The sequence below is a fragment of the Oenanthe melanoleuca genome, chromosome 4A (genome assembly GCF_029582105.1).
Source record: "Oenanthe melanoleuca isolate GR-GAL-2019-014 chromosome 4A, OMel1.0, whole genome shotgun sequence".
Classification (NCBI taxonomy): Eukaryota; Metazoa; Chordata; class Aves; order Passeriformes; family Muscicapidae; genus Oenanthe; species Oenanthe melanoleuca.
The window spans coordinates 17,725,399-17,741,207 of record NC_079338.1 but is presented as its reverse complement, the minus strand read 5'-3'; the positions used below and the strand labels follow the sequence as shown (position 1 = coordinate 17,741,207).

The window sequence follows — 15,809 nt, the reverse complement described above, 5'->3', positions numbered from 1 at the left end:
AGATTTATGATGAATACACTTAGATGGAAAAACAAATGAGGTTGAATAGGAGATGTGACAAATACATTCTCTCTGCATCTGCTTTGACCTGCTCACTCTATATTGAAAAAGAACTTGTCTCTTTGTATGTAAATATACAGATAGTGTCTCACTCATGTAGTATATAGCTTAAAACAATTGGTAAAGGAATCTGTGATCATGTAAACATGATCAAAGTTGAGAAGAAAAATATAACAACACTTAAGTGACTCTCTTACATTTCTATTAAATCTGATAGAGCTCAGTGTGTACTTAATGTTCCTAGATTAATGCTAAATTCTGAAGGAAATTGGCATCTTCTCCAGGCAGAAGTTGCTTTTCTTCCAGATTATTGCAGATTTTTGCAATGTTTTTGAATCACAACCAGGAAATATCTTTATTCCAGAGACATGGCACATAAAGCTAATGGGAATATTGGTATTTGGAGACATTTTGTTCCTTCAGGACAGAAGAAAAGGGGTTTGTAAATCCCATAGCTCCAGATTGTGGCTTCTCTCTGAGGAAAATATTATCTGAGATGAAAAATTTTCTTCCTTTTTACTCTTTTTGTCACAAAATACAAAACACATTTGGTTTCAACAGATGGCCAGTGAATTCCATAGAAAAAAAAAAGCCCCATTGATTTCAACAGGAATTGGACCAGGTTTGAGGTCTCAAACCTGCTACTTGATTTGAGCATTAATTTGGAATCTCTGGTAATGGGATCACGGGTCGAGGAATGCCAGCCAAATCTCAAGTTCCCAAATCTGCAGCTCCAAATCCTGCTCAGAAGTGTAGAACTTCCAGGTAGTTGATGCTGTTTAAATCAAACATAGCTGTGTGATTTACTGAGCAGCACAGAGGTTACACTGATATTAGAATATAGAAAATATCAGCACTGGTTTCAGGCTCGCTTAAAGCTGTTCCAAACTATTCCAGCAGCTCTCTCAATGAATGAGAACAGCAACATACTGTTATTTTTTAGATTTTGAGATGGTATTTGTTTGTCTTCTTGAAGATATCTTTCTCTCCTCTTACCTGTCTTCTCCCTGAGAAAATTTTATTTGTAGTGAAATACTGGGAAATCAGGAATTTACTGGATGGGCAAAATGAACTGAGAAGGGAGACTTGATTATCCCAAAGATTCAAAACTGGATCATTGAACTAGTGAGGAATAGAATCACTAACTCTGTTCTTTGCTTTTCTTTTACTTCCTTGTGAAGAATATCATTGCTTTTACCAATCTGTCATTCCTAATTGTTCCTGGGCAGGTCTGCAATTTTTTTTTTTTTTTTTTTTTTTTTTTTTTGTCCCCAAAGAAAACTGCTGGGGAATGCAAATATCTGTGATAGAAACACCACACTGTGGAAAACAGGGTGCTGTAGTGAAAAATTCCTGAAGCAGTGCCAGAAACTTCATTGACATGAATGGATTGTAATAGGGAGGGAGCAAATTCTGGCTGCAGGAGCTGTTTTTAATTAATTGCCTGAGATCACATTCCTGCCTTGCCCTTGATGCTGTCACTCACAGGTTGGAAATGCTGCCAGCTCAGCAGTGCTCCCTTTCTCCCAACAAGTGGTGGCATTTCCCCTGTTCTCTGCACAGCTGCTCAACGAGTGCCAGCCTGGCAGAATCCCAGGAATGGACCCTACCTGCTTCCTGTGAAACATGGAGCACCTGCCCCAGCAACTGTTCTCATCAGCACAAACATTTCTCTAAGAGGTTGTTTAAAGGTAACAAAGTGCCAAAACCTACCCTGGACCTCTTTGCCTTGGCAAGGTGGGCAAAATATTTGAAGTGATCAAAAAGAAGAATAAAAATCCAGTCTCCTGCTGTGAAAATGGAGGAGTCAATATGCCTGGAAATTCTTTCTGTTGTGTTGCAAATATTCTATTCACAATATTCAATTTGAGTACAAGTTGCACTATTTGAGGTTCTTTGAATAATTCAGGTGCATTCATTTACTCTTGATTAGTGGATCAGCTTCTTCAAAAGGTAAGTATTTATTTTATTTTATGACATGTAGCATTAATAATGTATTACCTTTCTCACAAGCTGCTTTTAAAGAAAGCAATGAAAATTTGCAAGGAGACAAGAGTTCTGAATAGATATTAAAGAACCATGGAGTCACTTAAGCTGTCATTTTGGAAATTGTTACAACTGCTATTTCTCAGGGAGGAAAAATACATTCTCAATAATGCAGAAGAGTGAATAACCTGGGCTGAGCAGATGATGCAGTGACAGAATTACAGCACAGCTTTCTGTGCCTCAAATGACAGGAGGCACTCTTATTCTCTGCCTTCTCAGTGATGAGTATCTCTTTGGAGAAAATCTTTAACCATTCTCATGCAGGAGTACAAGGATTATCAAATACTGTTGGAAAATTGCAGTGGGAAAAGGCCAAATAAAATTACCTTGACAAGCAGTAATGTTAGTTATGGCAAATGAAAAATAAATCACTTCTGCCAAGCCTGAGCACTTGAAAGCTTGAATTCAGAGGAGAGGAAAGCTCTGGTAGGGACAGCTGGACAGCATAACTCGACTATAAAAGTTATCATGATAATATAAATTTTAATGCTAATTTCATTCCATTACAGAATTCAACTCCTAAGACTTCATGGTAGCTTCAGAAAGCAGGATGTGCTTTGTTGAGTTTCCCTATTGGCTGCATTTCCTTGAGCACTCAGCTTAACTGGTTTCTCTTAATTTCACTTGTTGATAATTATATTAAAATTAGAAAGGCTCAATTACTTTTGCTATCCTAATTTCTAGCATCATGTTTAAATTACTCTAGAATGCAAGCTCCCTTAAATAGAAATTGAGAGGTACATCTGCTCCCATTTTTGCTAAAATCATTTTATTTGGTGCTGAAATTGTGGTAGTTGCATGGAAAGGCCAGGAAGGAACAAACTGCTACAATATTCAACGATATTACCAAGAATTTGTTATATTCTCCATCTTTTTTTTACCTCTGCTGCTTAAGGACAGAAGTGTGGGATGTAACACTGGCTTGTACAAATCACCTTTGTCAGTGTTATTTCAATACATATAATTTTCCACAGTAATAATACTACTATACATTAACACATTTCAAGAGTAAAATGAAATTATACTAAACAATTTTTCTTCAATAAAAACATAGGTTCTTTTTTTAATTTAAATAAACAAGGTTACAATAACCTTGATTAATTCAGCTCTTTTATCAAGCAATATAGTTAAAATCTACTTATGTAAAACTTCTTAGGCTTATGCTGAACAGCCAAAGCCTCTCTAGAGGGTCAGCATCCAATTGATCACTTAATTCTAAACCCTTTATGGAAGTTATGGAATCAATAGTCACAAATTCAGCCTGTTTAAGTTAGTGCTCATAAACTGAGCAAAAATGGGCACATTCCTGTGCAGAATAATCTGTGAGCCTTTAGGTATTACAGCTGCCACAGACTCTACTTAAGAAAATGCCAGATCAAGTTATAAAATCTGCATGAAATAAAATATGAACATGTAACTTCATCAAGTACCTGCACTTCCAGGTAAGAAGTGTAATGTAGCTGTATAAAAGAATAATTCTCCTGCTCTGGATATGAACTTTCTGCACTGAAATCACAAGAAGTTCCCTTGAATTTATATCTGTTCTTGTGACATTTTCATGTCACACCTGGTCTGTGAAGGTAACTATGGCTGAGCAACTAAAGTTTCAGAGAAAATTCCTCCAGAAGGTGAATAACTCACAGTAAGAAAAATTTGGGGTAGTTAAAAAGGTTTATGATACAAAGAATAAAGTAGAGAGAAAATGATTTAGAGGTATGAAAAAAATACAGAGTGCACATTTACTTTACTGTGCATGTTAATGTCCAGCTGAGCTGAGAGCCAGGTAAAGGCATTAGTGCCTTCATACCAACACCCACACTCCTACTGCCTGTGCATATTTCCCATCTCAAACTTATATCTCAGCTCCTTTATCCCTGAAGAATTGGAGAACACTGCTGAAGATGTTTTTCAGACTAAAATCCCCATTGCATCTGCCACAAATCCCTATTACTGGTATTACTACAGCTGGGGTTACTTTAATTAAGTTTTCACCAACTGCAGCCAAATATGACCTTATCTAAAAGGTGTTCCTGGCAATCTCATGAGCTGGGATTCTGGGAAGCAGAAATTTGCCAAATCTGGCAGCAATTTTAGTGCTAATGTTAGTGCCACGTGCTGCAGCATGTGAGGCAGATACTTTGGATAAGGCAGTGCTATGGAGCAGCTTTTGGCAGCCCATTCCTGCCCGTGTGGAGAACATGCAGTGTTGACACAGTCCAGAAAATAAAAACTGTGAAAACTTAATGCTGCAGACTTTGTCCAAGTAAACTTGGGAAGCTCCAGTGAGGAGGAGTTTGAGATGTGCCCAGAAGGAGCTCTAAATATCAAAACCATTCAATGGAGAAGTAGAGTTTAGTACTTTTGCTGTTGAAAGTGGCACTGCCAGAGCTGTGCTGCTGTGCAGAGTGGATGAGGATGCTCCAAGAGATTCCCAAATAAAGGAGACCTGGTGATACCACCTGGGTCAGTCCCTCAGGAGCTCCTCACTGAAGGGCTCTTCCTCTGCATGTGTCCTCTGTCCTGGTGACAAATGATGCTGTGAGAAAGCAATTTCATTGAGATAACACTTTTCTTGCCTTCTTGCAGCTACAGGTTGTTCAAATGTAAGCAGTTAGCAAGCAGGTAAACTCATAAAAATACATTTTCCTGCTCCAGAAGAGCTTTCTTTTTTGTCATGAAGAGACAAGACCATTTAACAACAGCAATACTTGCAGATTTCTTCCTCCCTCTTGACATTTCCCCTACACAAAAAGAAAGATTATTTAATGTTTTTGCTTGGTACAGGTGCACATGCCATGGCACTGTTGGCTTTCCCACCCTTGCCACAGGACAGAGTGAAGTGCCAGCACAAGGGGGTGAAGAAAGGGAAGTGGCAACCCAAGAACTGCACCCAGCTCCCCATCAGATCCTGCCTCACACCATGGCAGCACACATCTCTGCTCCCTTGTGCTAGGGAACCAAAACTTGCCACAGAAAACAAATAAACATTTGCCAGTTTGGCTTTAGTGCAAACCCAACTCTCTGTTGTTTTGCACACATCAAACGTCAGCCCCTTGCACCCTGTGGCAAGAGTGAAGACACTCCTGGCAGGGAAACCATCCTGCTGGGGGAGAGGGCTGGGTTCCCATGTTTGTGTTCACTCCTCACACTCCTTTTCACACTTAGAACACCAACCTGCATGCAGATTCTGGGCTTGGCCTCATCTGAGTTCAGCCATCTGAAAGGCAGACATGTAATCTTATCTTCCAGCTTCTCTCCATCCTCAGCTGGAGGCTCTGAAATGTTCCAAGTGAAGGATTTACCCCTGCAGGTTCCTTTTCTCCTATCCCCAGCTTAGAGATTATTTAGACAATGAACTTTGATAAAATAGCTCCCTAAAATTATGTGTGTTGTAATTATCCTTGGCTATTGTGTCTAATTAGAAGCACACAGATTTTTTTTTCTCCCAATAGCTAATAGGCAAATGTGTATTTATTTATTTTTTGTTTCTATTCAGCCTGCTGGGTAGATTTCCTTTCATTGTAATTAGATTCAGGTACTCACATCAGATGTTCTACATAGAGTAAACATTAAGATTCCTGAATTTTCATTACATCTCTTATATGCAATGAATATTTATATGCAAATTTGCTCAAATTTTACAGCATAAATCCTCAATATTAGTGTTTTTGTAGTCCTTTCTTTGAATTTTAGTGGCATATTTTGAGGGAATTTCAGACAAGCACTGCCAAAACAGTAATAGGCTTCAATAACTGCCTTTTGTAGACTGAAGTGACAGCTTTGAGGTTGGAAAATTTTATCTTTTCTTTAATATTCAGTAGTTTTACACTGACAAGAAACACATTTTTGAGTCAATAGGCTGAAATCTGATAAAAAGCATTTAAAAACCCAAGTAGATTGATTGTGTGCAATCATTGCAGGAGAGTGACTCCAGCTAACAAAAGGCTCAATCTTCTCCTGCCTCACGGTGACAATTCTGCTTTATAGGGAAGGAGCTGTGCAGCACATTATCTGCAGCACACAAGCTGCAAATGTGACCCTTCAGATTCTTTTTTTTTCCCCCCCTGCATTTAAAAGGCTTGTTTAGAATTGCAGAGACTTGTTTTCTTTGCCAATTTCCCCAGCATCACTTTTATGAGGCAGCTCAGACAGTCTTTACTTTTCAGATGTCAAGGCCTTGTGTTACATTTCCTACATCACCAGGCAGGCACGGTGCTAAATGTCTCTGCTGCAATTAAAACAAACAAACAGCAGCTTGGATCTGCCAAGACAGGAAGCTCTGACTTTGTGCATGCCTCCAGAAGATGATGAATATTTGCAGATTATCTATAGTAACCAGTGTGATACCCAATGCTCACATTTGTCTCTCACACAGAGATGAACTTTGAAAACAATGCTAATTAAATTTGGAGTGTCTATACTTATATGTAGATTGATTATGTCTCTTTTCCCATCAACTTTCAGTTTTTAAATCATTCTGCTCCAATCTGGTCTCTCCAGTTTGAATCACTTCAAAGCATTTGCACAGCAACAGCAAGAGTCCCTTTTCTAGAAATAAGCCTGTAAGATTTCCTGGGGAAAAAGCCTTTTTAAATAGTATTAAAAGAATTCCAAGTAGGTCTCCTTTGTCATTACAGCTCTTGATGATATTGATTTTAACAGATATTTCTATGCAAACTAAAAATTTTACATATCTATAAAATGCTAATGAATAAAATTAGCATTGCACTGCAGACAGCCCAGTGGATCTGAGTGTACCTGTTAGCTGGAAAAGTTGCTCATTTTTCCTGCTTGCCTGTGTCTTTTTTTCCCCACAGTATTCAAAATATTCACCTTTCCCCCCACCTACTCATTTCTCATATAATCTCTTCATTTTTCAGACTGGTTTTAACTTCCCTCTGTACATAGAAGCTTGATCTGCACAGCAGAGAAGAAAAGCTGCACATCCTTTATAGAAGAGCTGAAATTTGGAAAGCTTAGACAAGCTTTTGGGTACAGCCTTTTATCATCTCTGGTAACTCAACAACAACTCAAGCTAAGCACAGGTTAAAAGCAATTCCTCTTAGTTTAATCTCATTATGTTAATCAACTCTTTTACCACATGCATAACAGCTGCAGTGGCAATGAGTAACTCCATTTCAGTGCCTTGTAAAATGTCCTTTTTTCTTTGCACATCCTACTCATCTGCTCTAGAACACATCGCAGCTGGTGGCTTACAGCTACAGGTTAAAATCTAGTACAGAGCTCCCAGGCACCTCATTCATCTGTCTCATGGATGGATGTACACAGGAACCTTCCTTTTTATAATTACAGACTAAATCCTGGTGGAGAAAAACAGTTTCACCAATTCCATAGTGAAAGCAGAATGAATGCATGGACCTACAGAATTTGGTTTCTGCTTTCAATTAAACATGAAGACCCAGCTGTCACATCCTAAACACATCTACTGTTAGAGCTTTAGCTTTGAGCATTAAATTAGCACCAGCAAAAGATACCTAAATCACAAAAATAATAAAAATAAAAGTGGAAATACATTGTTAGTCCCACTGTTATCAGGCATGTCATGTTGTCATACTGGAATAGGAATGCAAGGACCAGGACACAAAGGAGAAATAGAGTCCACAAATACCTTTTTAAACATGACTTTCATGGCCATTCAGGGGAGGAGAGCTCTCTTCTGGTTGCTGCAGGAAGAACTTTCTAGCTCATTGCCTCTTCTGCTTGATACTTCTAAGGAGGAGCAGAGTCAGGGCTGATCCAGCTCCAGTTCAGCCCTAAGGCCACACCTGGAAAAACCTGAGGAAAAGGCAAAAATGCTGAAATATCACATAGGCAGCACATCTCCCAGATTGTCTGCTGCTGGGAAACACGTTCTTTTTTAAACAAATCCATGTTCTAGCAAGTTCTTACCTCAGCCCAAACGACCAAGCAGGAGTTGGAGCCCATCCCACAGGCAAGAGATGTTTTTTGAACACTTTGGAGAAAATGTTGCACTTTGTAGGGCTGGCCAGCAAATCCCTGGGGTTCAGGAATTTCCACTTTGCCAGAGCAGGGCTCCAGGTGCTCCCTGTGTCTGCAGGGAGGAAAGCACAATTCTGCAATTCCCCTGCAGTGACAGCATTCTGCACTTCTCCAGGTACCACACACCTGCCTTGCTCTGTTCTTGTCCTGCCAGATCTCTGTGAAATTCCAAACTTCCCTCCCCTCCAGAGGTGGCCCTGCAAAGTATTGCCAGCCTCATGCAAATATGGCCAACTCCATCCAAACCAGGGAAACTCTTCAGCTCCATAAATTTCCATCCATTTTCTTAATTTGGAGGTTGAATATATTATCTAGCCCAGCAACTGATGTGTCAGCAGTTATTGGTTGCAAGTGAATACACTTGTGCACAGTTCTGATGCCAAAATAAATATTTTCCTGATTAAAGGGTCCTACAGACATAGAAGCCATTACTGCATCAAAGAATAAGATATTACTGCCTTAGTGTCAGGCCAACCAGAGCTGCTCTTTAAATATGGACTAAAATAAGATAGAAAAATGCATGAAATGTTGTTTCATCAGTTCCTTGTTTGATGGTTATTTCTTTGTATCACATTCATGGTGAGAGGATAATCCCTTTAGCTCAACAACTCATTAACCATGTTCTCTCAATTAGAAATAGCATATTTTCTAACAAAGAATAAACACTCCTGCCTCCAGCTCTTAATGATTTTCTATAAGTAAATGTATCAGAGGCATAGTACAAGGAGGGAGCTTGGTACAAAGAGAGATGACACAGAGATGGAAGATATTTCTGATTATTTAAAGCTCAATTGCTGTACACATTGTGTGTGAATATTTTTACTGCTTACCTGCTACTCAGGTGCATGAAGCAACCGCAAATAAAGTTAAATTTTCTTGACTTTCTGACAGTTTGGGGCTTCGCAGTAAAAGGAAATTTGGAAAGCTGAAAATGGGAGAAAAGTGTTGTGGGGGAATACTTTTAAACAACTTATGTTTCAGAAACCCAAAGAAAACAGTGCAAAGGAGAAAACTGTTTTTGTGGATCTAGTTTATTAATAAGCATTGTAATTAACAAGACAACATGCTGTACAGAAACCTGAAATAGAACTACTGCAAATTTACTGGACTTTAAATGCTGCTGGACCGTAGTATATGTGTCCAGCAGTATATGTGTTTGTAGAGTGTGGTTAGGGCTGTTTCAATACACAGACATACACTGCTCACTCCAGATCCTGTAGTATGCCATAGAGCAGGGAGATTTCCCAGAAATACAAACTCAAATATTTACAAGAAATCGTCAATCTCTTCCTTCACTAGGGATAACATAAGTTATACACAATTTTCCTATGTATACCAAATAAAATCTTTGCCTTCAACTTTACTTTGTGTCTGCACAAACCAATTCCTTCCCATTTGTTTACCCTGCTAAATCAGGGTGGTAAACTGCAGTGTGATCATTTAATTGCTTATCATTGATTAAGGGTTGGTATTCAACCTGCAAAAGGAAAACATGAGAAATCAAATAAAGCCAAGCATAAATTTTCCAACTTTAAAACTTCAGCTTGACTCGAACAACCTTGAACTAATCAACTGATGCCTTAAGTTTCAGTTTTCATATTTCCCAGACTCTGTACTGCACTGGTGTGTGACTCTGAACTCCATATGAAGTGTCACAAGTTCTCCTCCCAGCTCAGTCACACAAACAATCCTTTTCCAGCCCAGACCCAAGGACACGCTGCAGCTCCAGCCCCAAAAAGTGCAAACAGAGAGAATGGAGGAGAGAATCTGGGAGGGTGGGACTGCAGAGCCTGGAGCTGGGACTGGACAATGAACCCCAAAACGGGAATGGACCAAAACTTATAAAAGTGTGAAACTTGTGACTCAAAGTCCATCTTGGGTGTAGCCTTGGCCAGGTTCTTGCACTGCCCAAGGTGCATCCTTGAAGCCTTTCAATAAATCCCTGCTTTATTCCTTTAACTCTGTCCAGTCTCTGTCCCAGGGAGCCTCTCCAGGCACCACAACCTTTACCACTGGAAATATTTCAGCTCTGCCTTTGGCTGGACCCTGCTGGAAGCAGGGGAACAGTGGTGGGTTTGGGCTGATGGAATTCCCCATGGATTACAGCATGCTCAGGATGCAACAGAGCCAAGTTTCCCTTCTCAGGAAAATCCTGAGCAGCTGCAGGCACAGTGGGGCCAGGGGTGCAAAGGGATGTGAAGGGATGCAAAGGGGTGTGAAGGGATGCAAAGGGATGTGAAGGGATCCTAAGGGATGCTAAGAGATGTGAAGGGATGCTAAGGGAGCCCTGGCTGGGCTCAGCACCACAGAAAGATGCTGTGTGAGCTGCCTGAGCTAGCACTGAGATCCTCAGCTCCCATTAGCTCAGACTCTTGCCATGCTAATTAGCTAAATGACCCTGCATCCGGCCAGCTCGCCCCCAGAGCAGGTGCTGCAGTGTCTGTCTGGCCAGGCAGACATGCTTAATTATTCTTTAGAATTAAGTTACACTTCAGAATACAGCACAGCTCAGGAAAAAAAGAAACAGCATCTTTCACCTCAAACAGTTGGACTAGGTTCTTTCTTTTAACAGGTTTTTTTGTTGTTTGTTTTTTATTTTAGCATTGGCTGCTTTACAATATGGAAATAATCCTGTTTGCAATACTCAGGGGTGCAACAAGCATGAGTTTGGAGGGGGAAATAATCTAGACTCGACTGTGTGACACATGACTTTGAAGGCAAAGGTTTTCCTTTATTATTGTTACACCGTATGGAACAATCTAATCATGTAACTAGCATTTTACTGTATATTGTATATAGAATTGTTTTCTCCACAAGTTCACACAAGTAAGATAAAATAAGTTAAGTGACTAAAAAAGAAAAAAAAAAAACATACACAAAAATATACAGTCTATGTACTAGATAAATTATTTATATATATGGCAAGATGTGTAACGAGTCTCTAGTAACATTATTCCTCTGGATACTGACATGCTACTCAGAAAAATGTTGCCTCAAATGTGAATTTTTATACATTTGAGATACAATATATAAAAATGAGGGTAAAATTTATCCTCTGATAAAGTGTATATTTACAATTAATTGTTTTGTGTCTCGTTTACTGAATTTTAGAACATCAAACACATTTTCATAGATATAATGTTTAATACTTCTTATAATCAGATTCATCTTTATAATGCTTTTTGTTAAGTATTTTTTATTGTTGTTTGGTTTGGGTGTTTTTTTGGGTTTTTGTTTGTTTTCAAGGGAAGAGGGATGGTTAAGTGCTTCTCTACCTCTAACCCCAAAATATTTAAATCAAGTGAAGTTTATTGGGGTTTTTTCCCCTACCAATGGAAAAAAACCCCACTAATTCTGGGTCCTTCACCTTTTCCTATAAAAATCCTCAAATTGTAGAAATGAATTCTTTATCAGGAAATTTCAGTTACAATTTTCATCCCCAAAAGAACTGTTTCAGGCAAAAAAAAGAAAAAAATAAATAAGAATGAGAGTTTTCCAATGGAGCTGCCAATTCCATAAACCTTTGGTACAGCAGCATCTGTAATAAAAGCTAAAGACCTCTGCTTACAATAGGAGGAATTACTGTCAGCATTATTCTAAATTTGCACAATTAGCATGTTTGGTAAATCTGTGTAAACTACAGATAAGCTGATTTTTTGCATATCCCTGAAAAGAATTGCCAAATTCTCTCCTCATGATGTCTCCAAAGCAAACAACAAAGGGCTTTGTATACATTAGGTATGAATTAATTTGTCAATTTTTTAATTGGCCTGGAATTGGAAATGAGATGTGTCAGTACCCAAAGGATTATGATGATTTTTTTTTTCCAGGATTTACATGCAACTGGAAGCCAGTGTGCCACATCTTTTCTAAATGTTATTGAAAACTACCTAAAAAAAACAAAAAAAAACAAAAAAAGAAAAAAAGAAAAAACAAAAACAAAAGAAGTACATCATTAGATAATCTGATGTCCATTAATTAAACCCTATCAGTAGGTTAAAAGTGAAGCTTTTTTTTTAATTTTTTTTTTTTTTAATTTATTTTGCACATAAAATCTAAATGTGGTTTGAATAGATTTACAGTGGGGACAGCAATATATAAAGCTACTTATACCTGCTGGGCACATAAGAGAAGCTCTTTTAGCATTCATTGGAAACCCTCAACAACTTGAACTTCTGGAAATTTTACAAGCAGTTAATATTACAGCATTTTTACACACAGTTTTGTTTATAAATTACAGATTTAAGTTACATTATGAAGCCTACATAGAGTTCTACCCATAGGAAATATTCACACACTGTTTTCCCCCTCCATACAGCTTCGATTGTCTCACTTAATGTAGCAATAAAACAAAAAAAGTTATGCATTTTCTTAAAGGAAAGATTTCTTGGTATGTACATACTGCAAATGATGAAATGGCTAAAGACCAACAAAGTACTAGAAGGAAATACTAGAAGGAAAACATGTTTTTTCATCTAAGAAAGGACTCTCCTTTTCATCCACTGTGGAATTTACCAAGAAAATATATTTTCCAATACATAGAGCATTAAAAAAAATTCTTCCTCTTTAAACAGAATCACATTGAGCCTTTTTCAGATAATATGATCAGGTTTGTTTATATTTATCCAACTTCCATTACCTAGATCCTTCTTTCCTAGCTGAGCACTATCAGTCATTCTCTAACAACTAATTCACAATGACAAGTACTTCTTAATCTAACAGGTTTGTCATGAAGTAACTAATATTATAGTTAAACTTTTACTGGATGCTTACAAGAGGTGAATATAGCTGTAAAAAAAGCAGTACACATCACTATTAAATATTCTTTAAAACACTGGTAGCTTGCAGCCACGACATCACATCAGCCAAAAAAACTACCCCCACTTCCTACTGTTTTCAGCAGTGCCCATGAAATTTTCAACTAACAGGAACAGTAGCCAAAGCAAGCTCTGCAAGACGAAAAAAAAAGAAGGAAAAAAGAGAGAGAAATAGACTTATGGCTTGAAAAACATAAGAAGCATAATGTTGTTCCTTGAATTATTATAGAAAGGAAAATATTGGAAATTAAAAAATAACGTTGTTTGTTATTTGTTTCCATTTTTATCTTGGATATCCTCTCGTTGTCACGTTGTGTATTTCACACAGAAAGGCCTAGTTGGGAGCTTTCTACTTCATCTACTGCATTCTTTCAGAGAATAAATACCTGTACATTGAGCCAATAGAAATTAAAATAAAAATCAGTTGTCATGTACATTCTCCTTCTTAATTACATAAAAGATAAATTTTGGTGGGAAGATATACCATCCTTCTGAAGAATTAGATTTTAGGATCTTATTAATTCTATTATGCCAAGTAATCAAATGAGAAATTGCTCACTTGATCTCTACTGCTAAGCAAATGGAAGATGAAATCTATGAATATGCTATAAATTAGAACAACAAAGGAAAATTTGAGTAAGCTATTTTTAGACTGCAATATCCCCAAACTGTACTAAGGAATTGCCTTCAAAGGGAGGAAGAACTGCTGGCAGATATTCGCACTACATGGCCCATGTAAGAAAACGAACAGGATTTTGCTTTTCCTCTGATTGTTTCTGGGTTGTGGGTTCTCTTCCCCTTTTTCTGGATTTCCCCAAGAACAACAATAAACACCTTTCCACCAGGTCCTAAAGATTTCGATATTGTTTCAGCTTTAGGGTTCTATTTACACAGACATTCACGGGCCCAACGAGCCGGCGCGGCGCCATGAGCGGTGTTAGGCCGTGACTAAGCACAGTCACACTTAGGCCGGAGCTGGGGCCTTCCCAGCCCTGCACTCACAGCTGGTGCTCGTGGATGAAGCCGGAGCCGCCACCAGCCCCCGGCGCCGGGCGGGCGGCGGCGAAGTTGGCCAGGGGGATGACCTTGACGGGATCCTCGCCGGCGCAATGTCTCTCGCAGGTGTTGTAGAACTGAGGCCTGGGCCCGGCCTGGCCCTTGTCACTGTCGTCCTTGGGCAGGGGCCTCCCCAGGGTGTGGCGCCCCTCGGGCCCGGCGCCCCGGCCCCAGCCCTGCTGGAAGCCGAAGGAGGGCAGGGAGGCGCTGGGCTGCGGGAACTGCGCCAGCGCCGGCGGCATCCAGCACGTGTCGGAGTGGCCGAGGATGAGGCACTCCTGCGTGCAGTTCTCCGAGGCCTCGGCCAGGGCTTTCTGCAGGTTCACCTCGATGGCTGGGGGGAAACACAGGACATGGTCAGGGGTGTGGGGAGAGGGAACCAAGGTCAACACAGCAATGCTTGTCTTACAAGGAGGAAAAGGCCTCTGGGTGTGGAGCTCCAGGGAGGGTTCAGCTGTTGGGGCCCACCATCATTAAATCTTTATAATCAGCCCTTACACACTCAATTTTCTACAATCATCCAACTGCTCAGGTTGGAAAATGTTTCTAAGACCAGCAGGACCTCCCAGAGAGGTGGTGGAATCACCATCTCTGGATGTGTTTAAGAAAAGGTTGTACATGGCATTTTGTGCTATAGTCCAGACTCTGAGTTGAGGTGTTAGGACATAGGTTGGACTCTTTGATCTTAGAGTCTCTTCCAACCTCATTATTCTGTGATTCTGATTCTGTAAAGTAAAACCATTAACCCAGCACAACCCTGTTCACCACTAAAAAATCCCCAAGTGCCACATCCAACACCTTTCAAACACTCCCAGGGATGGTGAATCCACCTCCTCCCTGAGCAGCCTCTTCCAAGACTTGATGACCCCTGAAGAAATTTTTTCCTAATGTCCAATCTAAACCTCCTGTGGCACAACATGATCGTGTTCTCTAGACCAGACACTTACATAAAATAATATTTTCACTTCTTGCAATTGTCATTTCTCTAATAAAACTAAAAATGTTATAATAATGCCATTACTTTAGATATTTGCACAGAACTACTTGGGAAAAAAATAATTTTTTTAAAATATTCTCTTAAAAGATAGATTTTTTTATTGTTTTCTCTTGCTTAAAGCAAAACCCCTAAATTGAGCACCAGCCAAAGATGGTCCATTGACCTCAAAGATGCACTCAGGAGTTATAAGAATGAAAGAGCCTAACAGCTATTTTAAAGAGAATTGATTTCTCCATGCATTCGATACTGGACACCTTGAAAAATCAAAGAGCACTAGCAAAAGAAGATGTAACCTCTATAGTTTGCCAGTAATCAAACCAGGTTTCTTCAGCAGATGCTAGGTTTGTACCCTTGAAAAGGGATTAGAGAAAGTTTAATTTGTTCAAAGGAAAAGTAAACTACTGAGTCTGATAGATGTCCATTTGTAATACATAAATATTCTTGATCTGTTTTATTTAAATTGTGGATTTACCATGCTAGATAAATTTAAAATTAATGGAATTAAATTTCTACAAATGATTCCTCAAAATAGTTCTAATAGTGCAAGTGCTAATTTTATATTCTCTTCCTGTGTACATGGTTAAATACATCAGAAGTGCAGAAGAATATCTCATTGGATATTTCCTTCTGTTTTCTTCACAAAACTTTCTAATGAAAGGTACATACATATTTTTAATACCTGTCTTAATGAAAATAGCATTTAAAATCAGATTCTGGCTCATAAGCACTGGAGAAGGAATGCCACTAAAATTACTTCTAGCAATGAGAGTGATGAGTAGGAGCCTCCCACCCTCTGAGCTTTATGTTTAAAC

General features: G+C 39.0%; 1 protein-coding gene across 1 annotated transcript in view; it reads right to left on the bottom strand.

The window, feature by feature from the left end:
• Positions 1-9,153: 9,153 nt before the first annotated feature.
• Positions 9,154-15,809, bottom strand: part of PCDH11X (protocadherin 11 X-linked) — a 407,090-nt gene continuing 400,434 nt past the window's right edge. The window contains exon 7 of the mRNA XM_056491686.1: positions 9,154-14,334. Within this exon, the coding sequence (XP_056347661.1) occupies positions 13,943-14,334 (392 nt within the window). The 3' untranslated portion in view covers positions 9,154-13,942. The remainder of the gene's footprint in view (positions 14,335-15,809) is intronic.